This window comes from Pseudonaja textilis, chromosome 6 (genome assembly GCF_049901715.1).
Source record: "Pseudonaja textilis isolate UNSWEBS1 chromosome 6, rPseTex1.2, whole genome shotgun sequence".
In the NCBI taxonomy this organism is placed as follows: Eukaryota; Metazoa; Chordata; class Lepidosauria; order Squamata; family Elapidae; genus Pseudonaja; species Pseudonaja textilis.
Genome location: NC_141995.1, coordinates 3,068,899 through 3,090,944, shown reverse-complemented (window position 1 = coordinate 3,090,944; position 22,046 = coordinate 3,068,899). Strand labels below are relative to the sequence as shown.

Here is a 22,046-nt window from a genome sequence, read left to right as displayed (position 1 = left end):
GACGCTGAGCTTGTCAATCAGAAAGGTTGGTGGTTCGGCGGTTCGAATCCCCAGCACCATGTCACAGAGTGAGCTCACGTTCCTGGTCACAGCTCCTGCCAACCTAGCAGTTCGAAAACACATTAAAAAAAAAATACAAGTAGAGGAATAGGAACCCCTTTGGTGGGAAGGTAACAGCGCTCCGTGGGCCTTCGAAGGCGTTTAGTCCTGCCGCCTACATGACCACGGAGACGTCTTCGGATAGCGCTGGCTCTTCTTCGGCTTTGTGACGGAGATGAGCACCGCCCCCTGGAGACGGAATATCTACTTTATATCTACTCTAGTGAAAAGAAGGACTAGTGGGGGTGACATGATAGTATCTTTAGGTGCTTCATCCTTGGAGGTTTTAAGAAGAGATTGGACAGCCATTTGTTTCCAATTGTATAGTCAGCTGCTTGAGCAGCGGGTTGGACTAGATGACCTCCAAAGTCCCTGCCAACCCTGTTATACCGGCAACCTGCGTCAATTAATCAGTGGAATGACTTGCCTCCAGAAGGTGTGAGTGCTCCCACACTGGAGGCTTTTAAGAAGAGACCGGACAGCCATTTGTCTGTAATTGTGTAGGGTCTCCTGCTCAAGCGGGAAGGGGGGGTCAGACTAGAAGACCCTCCGAGGTCCCTTCCGGCTCTGTTATTCTATGTTCTACGTGTGCCCCAGCCTTCAATCCATCTTCCATCGAATATCTCTTGATGGCTTCAAGATTTTACATCCGGAAGCTGGGCAGGCTTGGCCTTCTCGCCCGCCTCCGTCCTGAGCAGGGGGTTGGGCTAGATGATCTCCAAGACCCCTTTCCACTCTCTGATTCTGCTACACGTCCAGATAGAGGTTAGGGAGTCAATCCCTCAAATATGCTTCAATTTGGGTTCCTGCGGATTGCGTGTCCCTCCTTCCCCCCGTTATGAGTTGCTTCCTTGGTGTGCAAAGTTCCTCCATCGGAGGGAAGATTAGTCACCCACCCAGGACACGGGTGGGCGAGTGGGTGGGCGGGCGGGCGTGTCTGTGTTGTGACACTTCCAATAGAACACTTTGACTTTGCACTGCGGAGGCGAGGCGGATTAGCTGAGAGTTCACAACTTGGTGATGGTGTGACTCAACCCCTTGTCAACTTCAGGATGCGGGGATTTCAGCTCCCGGAATCCTGCAGAAACACACAACCTTGTGTGACCGTTCCAACCCTGGAAGTTTTTAGAGGATGAACCATTTTGTCTGAAGGGGGGTAGGGTTTCCTGCCTAGGCAGGGGGGTGGGACTAGAAGACCTCCAAAGGTCCCCCTTCCAACTCTCTGTTGTTCTGTTCCATTCTAACCTCTGGACTTGGCTGTTTTCTTCCAGATGTTTCGTCAACACGCTAGTGTAACATCACCTGCGCTACAAGGGAGTGGGGCTTTTGAGGGGGAGAGGAGGAGGAGGGGGAGGGGGAGGAATGAGGAGGATGGGACTCTCTGAGTTTGATGGTTTCCTTGCAGACGTTTCATCACCAAACTAGGTAACGTCACCAGCGCTATAAGGGAGTAGGGTTCGTGGGAGGAGGGGAGGAGAAAGAGGAGGAGGAGGAGGAGGAGGAGGAGGAGGAGGAGGAGGAGGAGGAGGAGGAGGAGGAGGAGGAGGAGAAAAATAATGACTGTGGGGTCCTTGGTGCTCTCTGAGCTTGGTGGTTTTCTTGAAGACATTTCATGACCCAAACTAGGTAACATCATCTCCAAGTGCTAGAAGGGAGGGAGGTTTGGGGAGAGGAAATGGAAGAGGAGGAAGAGGAGGAGGAGGAGGAGGAGGAGGAGGAGGAGGAGGAGGAGGAGGAGGAGGAGGAAAATAATGATTGTGGGGTCCTTGGTGCTCTCTGAGCTTGGTGGTTTTCTTCTAGACATTTCATGACCCAACTAGGTAACACCATCAGTGCTCCATGACTGTTGCTCTCTCTGAGCTGATGGTTTTCTTCTTGACATTTCATGACCAACTAGGTAACATCATCAGTGCTCCATGCTTCACTAGATACTTGCACCAAACCCCACTGCCTTCTAGCACTGATGATGTTACCTATCTGGGTAATGAAACGTCTACAAGAAAAAGAACAAGCTCAGAGAGCACCCCTTCATTTCAGCCCAAAGTTACAAATCTTCTCCCTTGTCTCCTTTTATTTCTCCTTCAGCTCCCAGAATTCCACATGTCTTAAAGTCGCTATGGTCGAGAAACGTTGGTTTAGTAAAATCCATTGCTACTCCTACTACTGCTCGCCATGGATAAATTAAAGATGGCCGCCACACCCCACATATAAAAAGACAAAGATTGGATCGTGCGTCCTGCCCACCATCTTGACTTTTTTGACCGCCTCCGGCCCTCCGGGAACACATTTGGGGAGACTCAGAGAAATCCTAAATTCAGAGATCTCACAATTTTCCTCACAAATTTGTATCAGGGTTCATTTTTAGTTAGGGTGGATTAAAAACCCAGCTGAAAAATGGATTTTATTTTTTCAGGGCCGGATTTGAAGAGAAACGAAGCTACAAGAGGAATTGGGAGATCCAGTTTTTTAAAAAAAGAAGAAGAAGAAGAAAAAAGGGTGGGTGGCTGAGGAGAAGGAAAAACAGCCTCGAATACAAAACAGGAGATTTATTTCTTGTTGCTGCTTTGCGGTACGATAACCCTTTACAATGGGGTGACGAGAAAATACGGCTTGTTTCCCCTGGAAAGCTTACAATCGACAGTTGACAGGAGAGCTAATGTAGAAAAAGGACAAGATATAAAGGCTGAGACTGGCAGGAGGAACCGGCACTTATTTCGGCCTGATGGAGGATTAAGGAGGAAGGCAAAAGCTGCCTGGAAGGGGCAGGATTGAAAAGGAGCCCTAAAGGAGAGAAAATCCTGCCATGTCTTGGGCAGGAGCGGTCCCCAAAAAAAAGCCAAGATGGTGGCTGCCGCACCCATTAAAACAAAAACAAAAAAAACAGCCAGAGCTCCAATGTTTATTTATGTGTCAAATTTATAATGCATCCGTTTACCTATCCATAGGAAATCTAGATGGCTTGCAATGCAGGGAAATATAGTGGGGGATATATATATATTTGTCAGAGGTGGTATATTCAGCAGGTTCTGACCAGTTCTGGAGAACCAGTAGTGGAAATTGTGAGTGGTTCGGAGAACCGGCCAATCCCACCTCTGACTGTCCCCGCCAACCCCCATCTCTTCTCTGCCTCCCATCGAGTCCCAGCTGATCGGCTGGGTCTTCTTTGGTTGCCCTGCACAGGAGAACGGAGCTGGAAAGCAGGTTAGTAAGGGGGGGAGGTAAGGGGGATTTTGCAGTTACCTTTCCCTGCCATGCCCACCAAGCCATGCCCCCACAGAACCGGTAGTAAAAAAATTTGAATCCCACCACTGATATTTATACACACACACACACACACACACACACACACAATCTACATAAATATAAAAGTATATTTACGTACCTACCTACTATCTATCTATCAATCTATTATCTATCTATTATCTTGTCTTCTTCTATCTATTATCTATCATATATCTATCTATTATCTATCATATATCAATCTATTATCTATTATCCATCATCTATCTATCATCTATCAATCATCTATCAATCTATTGTCTATTATCCATCATCTATCTATCTATCTATCTACCTATCATCCATCTATCTATCTATCTATCTATCTATCTATCTATCTATCTATCTATCTATCTATCTATCTATCTATCTATCTATCTATCTATCTATCTATCATTTATTTATTTAAATTGATACGCCACCTCCCTTGTTATTCAAAGTGACTCTGGACAACCTACAATGCAGTAAACATATAACATTGGCCAGAAAGGGTCAAACTTCAGCTAAGAAGAAAACAGCATTCCCACCAACAGGGCCAGCTGCTATAAACAGAGACCGAATCCCACTCCCTTGCAGCACTGATGGTGTTACCTAGTTGGGTCAAGAAACCTCTGCAAAACAAAATCACCAAGCTCAGCTAGCATCAAGGACCACTCAGTCCTCCTCCTCCTCCTCCTCCTCCTCCTCCTCCTCCTCCTCCTCCTTGCCACCAACTCTACTCCATTGTAGCACTGATCATATTGCCTAGTCTGATCATAAAATGTCTGCCAGAAAACCACCCAGCTCTCAGGACAGCAAGAATCCCACACTCTTCCTCTTCCTTCCCTCCCTCCCCCGTAAACTTCATTCCATGAAATGTCTGCAAGTAAATCCCCAAGCTCAGCGAACACCAAGGACCCCACAGTCCACCTCCTCCTCTCCACCAACCCTACCCCATTGTAACAATGATAATGTTGCCTAGTCTGGTAATAAAATGTCTGCAAGGAAACCATCAATCTCACAGGGCAGCAAGAAACTGACACTCTTCTCCTTCCTTCCTTCCTTGCTTCTTTCCCCTTCCCTCTCCTCTCTATAAACCTCACTCCTTCTAGCGATGATAACGTTACCTAGCTGGGTCATGAAATGTCTGCAAGAAAACCACCAAGCTCAGAGAGCACCAAGGATCCCACAGTTCAAACCTGAGCAGCAAAGGCCATAAAAAAGATGTTGAGACTCGAAGTACAGAGAAGAGAACCAGGATGATTAGGGGATGATCGGAGGCTAAAACATACGATGAATGGTTGCAGGAACTGGGCCTGGCTACTCTAGGGAAGAGAAGGACCAGGGGAGACACGATAGCGGTCTTCCAATATTTGAGGGGCTGCCCCAGAGAGGAAGAAGGGGGTCAAGCTATTTTCCAAGGCACCAGACAAGGAATAAAGAATGGAAACTGAAAAAGGAGAGAGATTCAACCTAGAAATAAGGAGAAACTTTCTGACAGTGAGAACAATCAACCAACAGAACAGAAGTTGCCCTCGGAAGTTGTGGGAGCACCATCACTTGAGACCTTCAAGAAGAGATTGGAGTACCATTTGTCAGAAATGGTGTAGGGTTGTTAGGAATATGAGTCACCTAACAGCTATTTGGGTTGGACAATATATAAACCAGGATAGACATTTTAATACTGTATCTTTAAGAAAAGTGTAATTGGGTGTGGTTTCTCAAACAGCCATAAGATGGAGCCAGAAACCTGGGTTGTCTTTGTCTTAGTCTCAGTGTGTCTCAGTGAGTCTCTTTTTCCTTCTGTTGGAGAGTATTGCCGTTCCTTCTAATTGACTAATATTCCTGGATTTGATGTAAGTCTGTTACTGAACTGTTTTTGACACTGGACTTTGTTATTGGATTATCCCTGGACTGAAAACTGACTGATTTAACCTGTGAATGACTTTGGACTGCTTTTCTTGAACTTTGCTTAAACCTTTAGTGAAAGTAAAAAAAAAACCTACATTTACTGTACAGTGTATCTGTGTGCTGTTTGTGTATTATTCAAACACTTCTCTCAAATACGTGTCCCTGTATGCGCTCATTCTCCTAACGGGGAATTACCTCAACAAGGGTCTCCCGCTTGGGTGGGGGGGTAGGGTTGGGCTAGATCAGTGGTTGCCAGCTGGTGGGCTGGGGACCAATGGTGGTCCACAAGAAAATTTTGGTGGTCCACAGAGAAATGTCACCCCCAAAGCAACTAATCCAGGCTGTGCAGGAACGCAAGGCTGTGCCACCCACATGGCCCGCGGGAACACAAGGCTTGCGTCGCTTGCATTGTGAACATGAGGTAGTGAGGGGAGGGGGAAAGGGCAAAGGGGGGGTATTTGCCCCACTCGCCCCATGCGCCTCACCTGGCCACCGGGCTGCTTCTTTCCACTTCTTCCTTCTTCTGCTTTTGGCTTCACACAAGGAAAGCAGCAGAAGTCTTTCTTTCTCGCCCCCAAACTCCGCCAGAAATGAGTTTTTGCGACCCTGCAAGGCCTCCAGCTCCAAGAGGCTGTGCTGCAAAGACTCATTTCTGGTGCAGTTTGGGGGCGAGAAAGAAAGACTTCTGCTGCTTCTGCTGTTTTCCTTGCATGAAGCCAAAAGTCTCTCCCTTTCTCTCTCTCTTTCCCCCTGAAAACGGAGCTGGAGACGGTCTCCTGCAATCCCAAATAAAGAACAATCGATCGGTAGGAAAACGGGGTGGGGGATTTTCCTGCAGACTTTTTGGGGGGGATTTTCCCAGGGTCTCTGGTCCGCGGGATTTAAAACGATGAGTTTGGGGGTCCCAGAGGTCCGAAAAATGAGCGACCCCTGGATAGACGACCTCCAAAATCCCTCCCGGCTCTGTCAATCTGTTAAAAGCGTCTCTTCCATTGTTACAACAGGCCATTTCTTTCCTTTTCCCCAGCTGCTCATTTCCCCCTCTCCTCATTAACTCGCTCAAATGCTGAAGGAGTAGGAAACTGGGGGTGGCGGAAGGTCCGGAAAAGAGGGGAACCATAAACAGGAGAAAATCTTCTTTTTCCTTTTAACTGCCCTGCGCTGAAGTGTGACCCATCAGCCAGAGCTTCTCGGGTGGGACAGCCATAAATCCGGCAGTCCGGTTTCTCATTTGCATTAACTTTCTTTTTCTTTTTTCTTTCTTTTTAACTGCTTTTCCGGAGCGCTCAGGTTGAGATCTCCAGTCATTAAGGGGGGGCTCAGGTCAGCTTCCTTCCTCTTCGTCTGGGAGCAAGAAAGATTAATGGTCAGGAGCCGATCTTCCCACTGCATGGAGTAAATTATCTGCAGAAAGCAGGCGAAAGAGAGAGGAGAGAGGGAGGGAGGGAGAGAAGAAGAGGGGGGGAGAGAGGAAGGAGGAGGGGAGGGGGAGAGAGAAAGAGAGGGAGAGGGACAGAGAGGGAGGGGGAGGGAGAGGGGGAGAATGAAAAAGAGAGGGAGAGGGGGTGAAAGGGGCCGATGGAGGGGAGGGGGGGAGGGAGGGACGGAGAGAGGAGACAGAGGAGAGGGACAGAGGGAGAGGAAGGGAGAGGGGGAGGGCAAAAGAGAGAAAAAGAAAGAGGGAGAGGGTGTGAAAGAGGGGGATATGGAGAGGGGGAGAGAGGGAGGGAGGGGGAAAGAGAAAGAAAGAGAGGGAGAGGGGAGAAAAGAAGGAGGGAGAGGGGAGACAGAGAGAGAAAGAGAGAAGGAGAGGGAGGGAGAGGGGGAGAAAGAGGGGAAGGGAGAGGGGAAAGAGGAGGAGAGAAGGAGGGAGAGGGGAGACAGAGAGAGAGGGAGAGGGACAAAGAGGGAGAGAGAGGGGGAGAGGGAGGGGAGGGGGAGAGAGAGAAAGGGAGAGGGGGAGAGGGAGAGAGGAGGGAGAGAAGGAGGGAGAGGGGAGACAGAGAGGTACGGAGAGGGAGGGGAGGAAAAGAGAAAGAGGGAGGGAGAGGGACAGAGAGAGAGAAGAAGAGGGGGAGAGGGAGATGGAGAGAGGGAGAGAGTAAGAGAGGGAGGGAAGAGAGACAGAGAAGGGGAGAGGGGGAGAGAGAGATGTGGGTTCCCCCTTTTCTGCTTCCCAGAATATTCAGTCCTCACTCTACGGATGGTCCTCGACTTACAACCACTATGCAGCCCCAACTATACGTCGCTCAGTGCGAAAGGTGTTGAGTGAGTTTTGCCCCCTTGCACCGTACGATTTTTCTTGGCACAGTGGATAAGTGAATCACTGCCGTTGTTAAGTCAGTCACACGGTCGCTAAGTGAATCTGGCTTCCCCATCGACGTTGCTTGTCAGAAAAGGTTGCAAAAGGGGCCCCATCATGCGACTCCCCGTGAGGCAACCGTCATAGTAGGAAGCTGCTGCAAGCGGCCAATGTACATCGCGTGACCACGGGGATGTTGCGAGCGTCGGAAGTGTGAGAAAACTGGTCGTAGGTCACTTTTTTCAGGGCCGTCGCAACTTCGTCACTGAGCAAACTGTGGGTAAATTTGGGCAGCCCTGCTTCCTGTCAATCGTATCAGCATCCCAGCCCCACCCAGTTCTGGATTTAATTGAAACCCAACAATTAACTGGTTAGGGGCAGTGAAAGGAGGCATTGCTCACGGTGTCGGTTGCTTAGAAAGGACAACTGATGTTGCCTCCTCACTTAAATTATGTAAATCTGTTTGTTTGTTTGTTTGTTTGTATCCCTTTATTATTTGATAAATAATACACGGCCATCGATACACACAATGCTCCTTCCTCCTCCTCTTTTCCACACAACAACCCTGCTGTGAGGTGAGTTGGGCTGAGAGAGAATCACTGACCCAAAGTCACCCAGATGGCTTTCCTGCCTAAGGTGGGACTAGAACTCGCCGTCTCCTGGTGTTTGATTGGGCCAAAGTCACCCAGCTGGCTTCCGTCTCTAAGGCGGGACTAGAACTCGCCGTCTCCGGGTGTTTGATTGGGCCAAAGTCACCCAGCTGGCTTCCGTCTCTAAGGCGGGACTAGAACTCGCCGTCTCCTGGTGTTTGATTGGGCCAAAGTCACCCAGCTGGTTTCCGTCTCTAAGGCGGGACTAGAACTCGCCGTCTCCGGGTGTTTGATTGGGCCAAAGTCACCCAGCTGGCTTCCGTCTCTAAGGCGGGACTAGAACTCGCCGTCTCCGGGTGTTTGATTGGGCCAAAGTCACCCAGCTGGCTTCCGTCTCTAAGGCGGGACTAGAACTCGCCGTCTCCTGGTGTTTGATTGGGCCAAAGTCACCCAGCTGGCTTCCCTCTCTAAGGCGGGACTAGAACTCGCCGTCTCCTGGTGTTTGATTGGGCCAAAGTCACCCAGCTGGTTTCCGTCTCTAAGGCGGGACTAGAACTCGCCGTCTCCGGGTGTTTGATTGGGCCAAAGTCACCCAGCTGGCTTCCGTCTCTAAGGCGGGACTAGAACTCGCCGTCTCCGGGTGTTTGATTGGGCCAAAGTCACCCAGCTGGCTTCCCTCTCTAAGGCGGGACTAGAACCTTTTTGAGCTCCTGTGCCAAAAATTGTGCGCACACTCACGCATGCACGCTCACATGCCAGCACCCAGAAGGCCATGTGCGCACCCACCCATGCCCCCTACAAATGCACACGCAATCCCCACCCATCCCTGCCGCTTCCTTACCTGCACTGTGCCTGACACCTGATTTGGGGGCAGTTTGAGGCCTTTTTCGGCCTACCAAAGGATTGAGGAAGGCTTCTGCAGGCTTTGCAGGCTGAAAAACTAGTTCCATTTGGTCACTTCCGGTATTTTCGGAAAAACAGGAAGTGATGAAACGGGCCTAGTTTACGGCCTGCAAAGCCTGCAGAAGCCTTCCTCAAGCTTTTAGGAGGCTGAAAAAGGCCTCAAACCGGCCAAAAATCAGCTGTGAGGCACGCACATGCACAGTGAGGTAAGTTTGCCTGCAGCTTGCGTGCCAACACAAATGGCTCTGCGTGCCACCTGTGGCACACATGCCATAGGTTCGCCATCATGGCCCTAGATCCTCCTTCAAGGTCCTTCTCGTCCCCGAAGGAGACCTTTGCCAATTCTTCCTGAGGCTGGGCATCTCTGCAACCTTGGCCCTGTCAACAAATACCTCATTTTTTTTTTTTTGCCGTATGGCCCACACCTGCAGCACCCTGCTTGGCGTGGCACCTGGTGCCCGATCTCTCGAAGCATTGGCACCCGAGGCAGGCGATGAGCGAGCGCTGCAAAGGGAGCAGCCCATTAACGGAGGGTCATCTCACCTGGTGTGGGAAAAACAAGCTAGCTTCAAAAAAAAGTGCATTTAGGAGCGAGGTTCTCTGTTAAGGGAAACCAGGTGAGGAGAAGTGACTTTCAGGTTTACCGTTGAACTGGCTCAGGTGTCTCCCTCCAGCAACCGGGAATGAGCAGGAGGGGCCGTATTTCCTGTGGATCCACCACGAAGGAGACAGGTAATTAAAGCACTGGAGGAAATTTAAAGTCCGGCAGATTGACGAGCCCACAAGCAGAAGAGATTTGGATCAGCCTGGAAGGTCTCGGCTTAACAAAGGTGAGATGGTGGGGAATGTGCAGGCGTGCGGTCGCGAGAGGTCAGAAATAAAGAGGGATTTGTAGCTCGGGGTTGAATTGGGGGTGTCCTTGGTGCTTTTGTGAGATTGGTGGGTTTCTCGGAGACGTTTCATGACCCATTTAGGTAACACCATCAGTGCTGGAAGGGAATGGGGTGTACGGAGGGAGAGGGAGAAGGAGGGGGAGGAGGAGGAGGGAAGAACTGTGGAATCCTTGGTGTATTCTGAGTTTGGTTGAGGGTTTTATTTTGCAGATGTTTCATGACCCAACTAGGTAACATCATCAGTGCTAGGAAGGAGTGAAGTTTGAGAGAGGAGGAGGAGGAGGGAGGAGGAGGAGGAGGAGGAGGAGGAGGAGGAGGAGGGAGGAGGAGGACAGTCGGGTCCTTGGGGTATTCTGAGTTTCGTGGGAGTTTTTTTGCAGATTTTCATTACCCAACTAGGAAACATCATCAGTGCTAGAGGGGAGTGGAGTTTGGAGTTTGGAGAGAGGAGGAGGAGGAGGAGGAGGAGGAGGAGGAGGAGGAGGAGGAGGAGGAGGAGGAGGAGGAGGAGGAGGAGGAGGAGGAGGAGAGTTTTGAGAGTTCTTGTCAGGGACGTCTGGGGAATTCTGGGAGTCCACACATCTTAAAGTTGTCAAAGTTGGGAAACTCTGAATTATAACAACAACAAGAAGAAAAAGAAGAAGAGGAGGAGGAGGACAACTGTGGATTTAGGGTTTTCTTGCAAATGTTTTATGATCCAAGGAGGAAACATTATCGGCGCTAGAAGAAAGTGGGGGATTGTGGAGAGATGGAGGTGATGAAGGAGGAGAGGAAAAGGAAGAGGAGGCAAACCAGGACCGTGTGTGGGTCCTCGGTGCACTCTGACCTTGGCTTCTTGCAGACATACTACTCAACTACGCAACGCCATCAGGGCTTGTAGTAACATCACATTGCATCCCTACCATCACTAGCACCGAGGACAGTCCATTACCTGTCGGGGCGCCCAATGGAAATATATTCCTAGTCCTGCTGCCTAAAAAAGCGTGCCTGCCTTTCTGAGCAGCGGGGCCGCGATGCCGCCGCGCAACTACCGCCGCCCCCACATTCTTTTTGACCTGTGTAACATTGATCGAACCGAGATGCCCTCCTGTGTGCGCGAAAGATGAGATTTGTGGTGACTTTTCTGGAAGGAAAAAGAAATCGAAGGGAGATTTAGAGAGCCAGGCCCAGACAAGTGTGTAAAAGAGCCAGGAGACTGGATTTTACTTTCAATCGTCTCTCTCTCTCTCTCTCTCTCTCTTCCCTCCCCCCCAGTTATGATTTATTAACGCTGGGCTTTTGATAAAGAATTAAATCTGGGAGCCGCGAACGAAAAAGAGACACCGAGAATTGTTTCGGTTCACCGCCGCGGCTCAATCCATCACTGCAAAGGCCGTCGCAGGAGACGGGGTGTTTCTCAATGAGGTAGAAGGGAAAGGGCGGGAAAGAGGTGAGCATCGGGGGTTGGAGGGGGCAGGAGCAGGTTGGGTTACAGGTGTAGTCCTCGACTTGCAACCGTCGTTGAGCCGGAACATTGGTGCTAAAGAAAATGAACCCCTGCCACTAGTTAGGACACCCCTGAATCTGGGACGAATAGTTTTCTGGATACGGAAGGACTGGGTGCTAAGATTCAAAAGGAAAGGCCTCCAACAAGTCGGAAATTTCGGTTAGGGCAGTGATGGGATTCCATTTTTTTTTACTACCAGTTCTGTGGGGGCGTCGCTTGGTGGGCGTGGCAGGGGAAGGATATACTGCAAAATCCCCCTTCCCTCCCCACCCCACTAACCTGCTTTCCAGCTCCCTTCTCCTGTGCAGGGCAACCAAAGGAGACCCAGCCGATCAGCTGGGACTCGATGGGAGGCAGAGAAGAGATGGGGTTGGCTGGTTCTTTGAACTACTCACAATTTCTGGTACCGGTTTTCCAGAACCGGTCCAAACTGGATGAATATACCACCTCTGGACATCACCCTTTGAGGACCTTGTGCCAGAGGTGATCTGCACAAACCCAGGTTCAATCAAGGTTAAAGAGAACCTGCAGATGTCCGAGAAGACTCTCCAACCCTTCAGGTCTGAGTTGACCCAAAGGTGTTTTTTTCCCAAAGGAAACTAGACCTTCTTGGGTGTGTGTGTGTGTGTGTGTGTGTGTGTGTGTGTGTGTGTGTTCCTTGAAGACCTTTTGCTTCTCATCCAAGAAGCTTCTTCAGGTCGAACTGGAGAAGAACGGAAGAAGCTTCTTGCATGACAAGCGACACGTTTTCAGAAAAATCAAGCAAGCAAGTCCGGTTACCTTTTTGGAAAAAGCACCACTAGGACAGAACCAGGACAGCCTTATGCGCAAATTTGGGGGTGCCCAGGCCGGGCTCAAGAAGCTCACCATAACTCCAGAGCGGTGGTGGGATACACATTTTTTTACTACCAGTTCTGTGGACTAACCCATTTCTGCTACTGGCTAGTTAGGTGTTAGGGTTGGTGGGGCCAGTCAGAGGCGGGATTGGCCGGTTCTCTGAACTACTCAAATTTTCTGCTACCGGTTCTTGAGAACCGGTCTGAACCGGCTGAATAACACTTCTGATTAAGGGAGCTTTGGTCCAGCCAGTGCAGACGGCAGCAGAGTTGGACAGTGGGGAAGAACGGGGACCAGTCCAGGATACTGGAGAGGACTCGGACGAAGGTCCTGCATCCGATGCACAGATGGGGCCAGGACCACCTGGGAGTGGGATGCTGCCTCCTGAGCCTGGCAGCAGCGAGGCAGAGGACCCAGGGGAGGCTGTTCCCAGTGCGCGCATGCGCAGAGCTGCTAGAAGACGAGAGCCAGCTGAGACAAAAGGGGCGACTCGGGAGTAAGGCTGGGAGGTGATAGCCCCTCCCCTAAGGGATAAAAGTCAGGCCAAGATGACGAAACCTTTGCAGGAAGCAAAGTCATTCATTCAGTTCCAGAGTCATTCTGGAAGCTCTTTGTACTTCAGTTGGTTTCTTTTCTAGTTCATTGGAGACTTCTGTTTTTGGCAGCATTCCACAGAACTGAAAGGTGGGTGCTGATCTCGGGGAACTGTTTAAGATTAGTTCTGGCTGGGAATGTAAGTCATTCCCAGCGTTGCAATAAAATAGATTTTGCTTTTAAAACAAGTTTGTGTTCAAATTACGTTTGACGAAACCTGGGTCAGAACACTACCGTTCTTAAGTTAGTCACCCGGCTGTTAAGTGAATCTGGCTTCCCCGTGGATTTTGCTTGTCAGAAGGTCACAAAAGGGGATCACGTGACCCCAGGACATCGCGACCGTCATAAATACAAGTCAGTTGCCAGGTGGCTGAATTCTGGTCAGGGACGCTGCAGCAGTCGTAAGTGTGAAAAAGGGTCACAAGTCTCTTTTTTTTCAGTGCCGTTGTAACTTCTGGTCACAAAACACATGTCATAAGTTGAGGATTCTCTGTATAACCCCAAACACAGCCTTACAATGCATTTGTGAAATACATTCCAATGGGAGATTTGTTTTATATCGAAATTCACACACAACGGCACACTCGAGTTTTTTGTTTTTTTTTAAACCAGAATCTTTCTACTTTTTTTCCTCTTTTTAATTCCAAAAAGGGGGCAAAGTTTCATTCTTTATTTCTATTTATAGACACATTACTTCACATTGCTGTTTTTATTTTTTCAAACGCATGGTCTCCTCACCTCTTTTCTGCTTTTAAATTAAGGTGGGGTTTGTTTTTTTTACAATACAAAAAAAATATCCCCCCCAGAAGAAATGAAACAAAAAGGAAAAAGAAAAAAACACCCAGCAGCCCTAAAATGTTTCTTTTTTTTTTATACCATTCCCGGCCATAAAATTCTTTATAATACTTGTTATTTACATATGAATGCAAGGAAAAAAACAACAACCTTAAATTCGGATCCAAAATACAGGAAAAGAGCCAAAAAGAGGTTGCGAGGGAAAGAGGAAAACATTTTAAAAAATAAAATTAAAGAGCCCAAAAGCAAGCAGACATTATGCACAGATTTTCAGAGTAAAATAAAGTTATTTTTTCCTCATTTTTTTCCTTCATTTAAAGGGCCAGCGTTCTTTTTCTTTCCGGGGATCTGATTCAAATTGACCTATTTTGGAGTAGATTTCTAAGGTAGGCAAATTCCTCCTAAATTTAATAGCAGCTGTTCCTGACACGGCAGTGTTTGTTTTTTAACTTTGGCAATGTTAAGACGGGTGGACTTCAACTCCCAGAATTCCCCAGCCGGCATTCACCGGCTGGGGAATTCTGGGAGTTGCAGTCCACTCGTCTTAACATTGCTGAGGTTGAGAAAACCTGCGATACAATCAGTTGATGGCAAGTAAGGTCCCATCGTTTTCTCAGTTGGGCAGTCAAAAATTTGATCTTCATCACTTCTAGATCAGCAGAGCTGGACCGTGCTTTGGTCTCTCTCGTCCAAGAATTGTCCTTGGGCGCCATGCCTGGTTGCTCCAGCTGAGCTGAATACTGTCACTTGGGGCAGAAGTGGTGACGGGACAACACCGTTTTGGGGTTTTGCAAAGCTTGGGGAACTCAGGCCTTGGGTTCCAGCTCCGGGAGAAATTGGGGGGGACGGTCAGGTCATCTACTCTTGGAAGGAGGAGTCGCTTGAGGTGAAAATGCAAAGTGAAATCTCAGCTCTTCCAACACTCGTGGTGAACGGCTAGAAGGTGAGGATCTGGCTTAGCTAGAAGGTGAGGATCTGGGTCTGGTAGAAGGTGAGAATCTGGGTCTGGTAGAAGGTGAGGATCAGGGTCAGCTAGAAGAATTGGATCTGCTAGAAGGTGAGAATCTGGATCTGCTAGAAGGTGAGGATTTGGGTCCGCTACAAGGTGAGGATCTGAGTCAGCTAGAAGGTGAGGATCTGGGCCTGCTAGAAGGTGAGGATCTGGGTCTGCTAGAAGGTGAGAATCTGGATCCGCTAGAAGGTGAGGATCTGGGTTTGCTACAAGGTGAGGATCTGAGTCAGCTAGAAGGTGAGGATCTGGGTCCGCTACAAGGTGAGGATCTGAGTCAGCTAGAAGGTGAGGATCTGGGTCAGCTAGAAGGTGAGGATCTGGGTCAGCTAGAAGGTGAGAATCTGGATCCACTAGAAGGTGAGGATCTGGGTCATCCAGAAGGCGAGGATCTGGGTCTGCTAGAAGGTGAGGATCTGGGTCCGGATCTGGGTCAGCTAGAAGGTGAAAATCTGGATCCGCTAGAAGGTGAGGATTTGGGTCCGCTACAAGATGAGGATCTGAGTCAGCCAGAAGGTGAGGATCTGGGTCCGCTACAAGATGAGGATCTGAGTCAGCTAGAAGATGAGAATTTGGGTCAGCTAGGAGGTGAGGATCTGGCTGTATGATGAGGATCCTCCACCATGGCTGTCCTCCAAAAACAACATGCCACAATTCCTACAGGGACGTTGGACTTCATCAGGATCAGGAATGGCGATAGAGAGCAACCAAATCCGTACTTCCTAGTTAGAAACCCAATGAGCCCAGTGACTCGGAGGTTAGGAAATCTGGAAGAGAGAGTCAACTTAAGATACGGTCTATTGTCTTCTCCTGAAACTCGACATAACAAGCCAGGCTCATCTCAAGTACGTTCAGGAACATCCTTTCAACCAGAGCCTTCACCCCAAGGTTGGGTGGTGGTGATGGGGACCCTTATCTCAAAGACCATTTTTGAGCAAGCCTTGACCACTTGACGTCCTCCAAGACTGAGGGACTACCATATCCATCAGCCTCACGGCCGCCACCACCCCCGGGCCTTGCAGAACTCCATACCCAAACTGGATGGGAACCAGGGCTGAGAATTGGTCAGGCCTGGTTAGTTAAGGGCATCTTAAGGCTCTGCCAAGGTTCATAGGTCCATGTTGACTTTTGTCTCAGGGTTGTCCAATCTCGTCTGCTTTAAGAACTGCGGGCTTCAACTCCCAGAATCCCACAAATCTTAAAGCAGACGAGAGATTGGAAAGCTTTACATTCTTCCAATGCTTTGTCTGCTGGAAGAAATATTGAATTTTGCCTACAGGAAGGAATGCTTCAGGATACGTCCCATTTCCATGTTTGCAAAAGAACCCACCGTTTCCAGATTTTCCACGTGGGGATGGAGAGAAGAGGCCGGGCCAGTGGCCAGAGACTCTTCTGGCATCACGGCAGATGCCCAAACTCATCCTTACCATGCCCCGGGCTCTCTTTTCCACACGCCGTCGCTCAAGGAACGCCCTCATTTCCACCCGAGTTCCTTTCATCCAAGCTCGTTTTGTGACACGCCGTGTTTAAAAGCGCCTCGGAAATCAAGTCGAGTCTCAGTTCCTAAGAAGACCGGGCGAGAGCTGGGAGGCAGAGAGTACACCTGTCAAGAGGCATTTTGCAGCCTGTCTCGCTTCCCCGGAGGCTTTGCAATTCGCCACGCGGAGCGAGGGACCGTAATATTCGCGGAGAAGATTCAAGAGGAAGAAAAGGAAATTGTCTGGCACCGGTGTGTGTGTGTGTGTGTGTGTGTGTGTTAAAGTTTGGGCCCCTGCTGAGCCAGAGGGGCAAGCGAGCGAGCGGCGTTCTCCCTCTCCGGCAAACTGACTCCTAGCCTCAAACTACGGAGGATAAAAGGGGTCAGATAATTGCCCGCAGGGCTCCGCCGACTTGCCGGAAAAGTGCAATCACGACCAATGGAACAGAACACTGGAACGATTAAGTGAGACCCCAGGATGGCAAAACTTGGAGAAAAGACTTTCTGCAAGCAAATGAACAAAAACAAGATGGGCCCAAACTCTCTCAAATTTGCTCCCTGGCACCTTTTCCAACTCAAGGGGACTCAGCGTTGCCGCCAAGATGGAGAAGGAAGAAAGCGGGGTGTGTGTGTGGCCGATGTGTGAATTCAGGAGGGCTAGAACGGGGTGCAAACCAATAAGGATACCCCCCCCACTCCCATGTAAAAAAAGAAAAAGAAAAAAAGGAAGACGCCTTCTCTGTTTTTTAGTGCGCCGGACGACGGGGTGCTTCAATAATCTGACAGCTTAAAAGCTCATCAACTTTCCGCCTGGCGTACGCTGTGCCAATGGTTAAGACAGCCATCTCCCTCCTTCGGCGCTCCCAGACAACCCAGGATTTATGTTAAGGTTCTCTTCCCATTTTGGAGTAAGGGTAACCACACACACAGACACACACATCCCCTTGGCACCTTCCCTGCTGCTTTGCGTTGCAAAGGCTGGCGCTGCTTTGCCATGGTATTTTGAGGGGCAAGTTTTGGGGGCAACGGAAATACTTAAGCTCTCGGGGCTGTTTTTATTTTTTGTTCCTTTAAAGCTGGGGGTCCCCCAAACCTGGCAACTGTGAAGACTTGTGGACTTCAACTCTCAGAATTCTCCAGCCAGCAGAGCTTACTCTCTCGTGATCCCTTCCTCTGCAATCTCTCTACTTTGGCGGGTAAGAAACAGACACAGGCTGGCTGAGGAATTCTGGGAGTTGAAGTCTGTAAGTCTTAAAAGTTGCCAAGTTTGGAGACCTCTGCTTTAAACCAAGGGAGGTGCTGGCAAGTTAAGGACAGACTTCCTGTCCTTCCTCTCTGGAAAAAAAAAGAAAGACAAGAAAGAAAGAGATGTGTTGGAGGTGCCGATTCAACAGGACAAATCCGGCGGCTCTTTCCAACGAAGCTAGCAATTTAAGCTTTGGGGACGCGAGGGGTGAGTTTGAGTTTAAACGCTCCCTGGGTTGGATGTCAGTTTTAGCACCGAGACGGTTCTGCCCTGGATCGAACGGCACACAAGGCCCGCGTTTCTCCGGAGGGATGAGTTCTGGATGAGTTTTTCAGTTCTGGATCAAGTCTAATGATTGGACAAACATGGTCTTCTGCACCCTGTTTTTATATATGCACATGAAAATATCACGGCCCAGTGCAAGAGGCATTTGGATCGTATCGCCTAGAAAGCTTGGGATTTGAGCTCCGGGCACAACCGGTGGACAACTACTCCCTACTGGGAGACCGAGAAGAATTGGATTGGACCACCCTGGGTTCGTATCAAGCGCTCAGCCATTCAAGGTTGATTCCCCACTCTGGAGACGTCGGCTTTCCGGGGACAATGCATTGGATTCACAGCTTTAGGAAAGAGGGGAAAAATAAGGGAGGGTGGCTGACCAAGAGATGCTTTTTAATTATACATTTGTTCCACTTCTGCGAGAGTCCGTGCGTACAGATTCAGCAATATGCAAAACCGCCAGACTTCTGGCACCTTGACCCAAATTACGGATGCATTCGGTCCATCGCGGATTGAGGAGATGGGAACGGTTCCGGTGAAAACAGCCCAAGAATCCTTTAGCGTTCTTCCTCCCCTTGCTCAAATTTCCTATTTTTATTTTTATGGGATGGGTAGAAAGGAGGGTGTTCACCTTGAGCTCGTAAGATTTGCCGCGGCCGAGCAATTCCCCCCCACCTCCCCGTGTTTTGATACCGCCTCACTCTTCGACACGGGCCACGGCAGCGCGAGAACTGGTTAGAACTTTGTTTGCGTGCATGCTTGGCGAGAGAAGGATAGAGAGAGAGAGAGAGAGAGAGAGAGAGAGAAGGAAGATTGGCACAAATATGCCACTGTAGCAATGGGTATGCCGATGTTTGCTCATCGCTGCCTGTCGGATTTGCACGCACCTCTTCGGTCTGTGTAGCACCGAATGCTCTGGAATGGGGGGGGTCGCACGCAACGCACCGGTGGGTTGGGACGAGATAGGGCAGTTCTGGAGACTTGGCTTCTGTCTTCCAAACACAGCACTGCCTTGGGGAAGACCTTCAGGGAAAGCGACAGCAAGATTAAAAAAATAACAGTGCCAGCCCTTTCGGTGACTTGATGCTTCAACTATTGCTCACCTAGCATCCAAAACAAACCAGCCATTCCTGGTTTTGGGACACTCTTCCTTGTAAGCGGCTGACCAATGATTGGTACCAATCTCTTGTCTCTAGGAGGCGAGGAGGCCACCATCTCAGGGCTGACGAACGGCAAAGAAAGGGAGATGGTTTTTAGCTAGTTTTCTAGTAAGGACCTACATTCAAAGGGGTTATCTAAAGGGGGATCGGGACCCCTTTTGGCCCTGGGGAAATACTGCCTGCCATTTTTTTTCTTGAGATACCAGTCAAGAACCCCAACTGCGGGTCCCTCCTCTGAGTCTTTACCCTGGATCTGCACTACGTAAGCAACAGTGGTGGTATGCTACTGGTTTGGCCCAGTTAAAAAGAAAAGCCTGACGATCAGCTGAGAGGAGGGAACAATCCTCTGACGATCAGCTGAGGGAGGGAAAAATCCTCTGACGATCAGCTGAGAGGAGGGAAAAATCCTCTGATGATCAGCTGGGAGGAAAAGCCTGAGATCAGGAGGGAAAATCCTCTGACGATCAGCTGAGAGAGAGGGAAAAGCCCTGACGATCAGGTGAGAGGAGGAAAAGCCTGATGATCAGCTGAGAGGAGGAAAAATCCTCTGACGATCAGCTGAGGAGGAGGAAAGGCCTGCGATCAGCTGAGAGGAAAACTCTGACGATCAGCTGAGAGGAAGGAAAAAGCCTGATGATCAGCTGAGAGGAGGGAAAAAGCCTCCGACGATCAGCTGAGAGGAGGGAAAAAGCCTCAGCTGAGGGAAAAGCCGATCAGCTGAGAGGAGGAAAAAGCCTCGCGATCAGCTGAGAGAGGAAAAGCCTCTGACGATCAGCTGAGAGGAGGGAAAAAGCCTCAACGATCAGCTGAGAGGAGGGAAAAAAGCCTCCGACGATCAGCTGAGGGAAGAAAGAAGAGAAAAGCGCAGGATCAGCCCTCTCACCGGCCCCTCTGCTTTTCTCTTCTTTCTCCTCTCAGCTGATTGGCACTGCAGAGCCTCAGCTGGTGGGGAAAGCTGCACGCACATGTGTGATCACCAAACCGGTAGTGGAACAGGTAGGATCCCACCGCGGGTAGCCGAGTTGTTCTGGGGGCATTGTGTGTGTGTTGATGGTGGGGGACTCAGGGGCCTTCGGACCCCTCCCAGAGCTATTTCTACCTACACCTGTGCAAGGTAAGAATTGGCCCTTCCCTTGAGCCCAGCAACCAAAGAGAAAGAAGATATGGAAAATGCCAAAGAGGAAGAAAATCACCGTGTCAGCTGCCGTGGGCAGAACACACAAGCCGTGCCGTCCACCCACCCACCAGCTCTGGCGTTATCGTCCGTCTCTCGCCCCTCCGTCTGTCCGTCGTGGCAGTTTCTCTCTCCCAGAATCCAGTTAGCCAAATGAAAAAAAAAGAACAGGGGTGGAAGGAGAATACGGAGCATGTGCGAAACCTGAACGGCGTTAATCCCATGCTTTCCTAGATCTATGTAAAACCCCGCTGGACGCGGGAGAAGATGTCCGTTGCTACACAAGCCCACGTCGAGGGGGGACAAAAATACCCTCTGGAAGTGGGGTGATCTTTTTTGAAAGGGAAACAAGGGGTAGAGTTCAACCGTAAAGTGCTGCTCGGCCCCAAATTTTAATACCGTGAACTTGGAGAAAAATAATGCTACTGCGCTGAGGCAGCAATCCAAGGCTTGTTCTTAGAAGAAATAAATAGAGATCTTGGGTTTATCAAGAACCCGGGGAAGACAGCTTCTTCTGAATTCTTGCCGTCTAGCAACCAACTGACCGGTATTGGCGACGCTCTTCCTTAGACAACCTCGAAGGGGACAAAAAGTCAAGTTCCGTAAACCGGTCTTTTGTAGGCGTCTTCCTGGTTGATGCCAACCTTCGTGGGTGGAGAAGTCTGCTGAAGGACATGCCACGGAAGGTCGAAAACCGACGAAGGGGAGCAACCGGAAAACACTGGAGCCGCCCGGCGTTGAACAGGATCGGGCCGGTCTAAGACGGAGCGGGCGCCGGACGGGACCAACCGAGGCAGCGGTGGCGCCGACGCCGAGAAGAACGTCTGGATGTTCTCAAGTGCTTTGAGGCCTCCAGGGGCCTTTGGAAACAAAAACGAAACAAAATGGAGGTCCTTCTCCGAGGGCTAACCTTGGGTTTAAAATCCTAAAGAGGCAGTTCTGATGTCCATGCATCAAATACAGGTTCCGGGCTGGGCTGGAGGTTGCTGTTTCCTATTTCGTACCCCACCTGACTTGTCTTTGTAGGTGATAGGCAGTTGTTGTGAAATGTCCACCAACGCACTGGCGACCGCGAGACCTGGACGAAAAAAAGAGACACAGACAGACACACACACACAGAGTTGCAGACCAGTTACACCAGGGGTGTCAAACTTAAGGGAGCTGTCAGGATTCCGGCAGTTACCCTCAATTCAATCATGAGTCTCGAGCCAAACTTCGAAAACTCCAGAAGGATTTATTGGGAGTTAACATTGCCCGGCACGATTTGGGTGAAAACCAGGAATCCTAACTGCCGGATGGAAGTTTGGCTTGAGACTCGCGATTTAATTGGGGGCACTGACGGAATCCTGACAGCTAGCCGGCTCTAAGACACCTAATTCACTGTCATCCTTGACCCCGATTTACCCCACCCCTCTGTGTGCATCATCATAAAACTGTCCTGCATCCAGTTTTGGTCACCACGCTATAAAAAAGATGTTGAGACTCTAGAAAAAGTACAAAGAAGAGCAACCAGGAAGATGAGGGGGCTGGAAGGGCTAAAACCGTGATGGCGAACCTATGGCACGTGTGCCGCAAGTGGCACACAGAGCCACTTGCGCTGGCACGCGAGCCGCAGGCAAACTTACCTCACTGCGCATGCGTGTGGCTCACAACTGATTTTTTTTGGCTGGTTTGAGGCCATTTTTCGGCCTCCCAGATGCTTGGAAACCAACTATCATGATGAAACTTTGGCCTATAATTCATCCTGAAAAGCCTCGCAGAGACTTGGAAAAAGCCTCTGCGAGGCTTTTCAGGATGAATAATAGGCCCATTTCGTCATCACAGTTGGTCAGTGAGTTTGGGGTCCGTTTAAAAACTTTTCATCCCTACCTGTGGTGAAGTTAGCGACACAGTTGCCTAAGGGCATCTGGCCTCCCCGTTGGCTTTGCCTGTCAGAAAGTGGCAAAAGCTGACCACGCGGCCTTGGGGACAAGCGTTGTAAGGGTGAGTCAGTTTGCCAAGCAGCTGAATTGTGATCCTTTGGCCATGGGGAT

General features: G+C 49.8%; 1 protein-coding gene and 1 long non-coding RNA gene across 2 annotated transcripts in view; one reads left to right on the top strand and one right to left on the bottom strand.

Annotated features, from left to right (window-relative positions):
* The first annotated feature begins 14,607 nt into the window (after positions 1-14,607).
* LOC148125373 (uncharacterized) lies at positions 14,608-14,856 on the top strand. Its single transcript, XR_015744022.1, has 2 exons — positions 14,608-14,683; positions 14,726-14,856. It is a non-coding gene; the product is annotated as an uncharacterized LOC148125373 (long non-coding RNA).
* A 3,199-nt stretch (positions 14,857-18,055) lies between these two features.
* The window catches only part of ATRN (attractin), a 199,042-nt gene continuing 195,051 nt past the window's right edge, over positions 18,056-22,046 (bottom strand). The window contains exon 29 of the mRNA XM_087935676.1: positions 18,056-21,091. Within this exon, the coding sequence (XP_087791802.1) occupies positions 20,967-21,091 (125 nt within the window). The 3' untranslated portion in view covers positions 18,056-20,966. The remainder of the gene's footprint in view (positions 21,092-22,046) is intronic.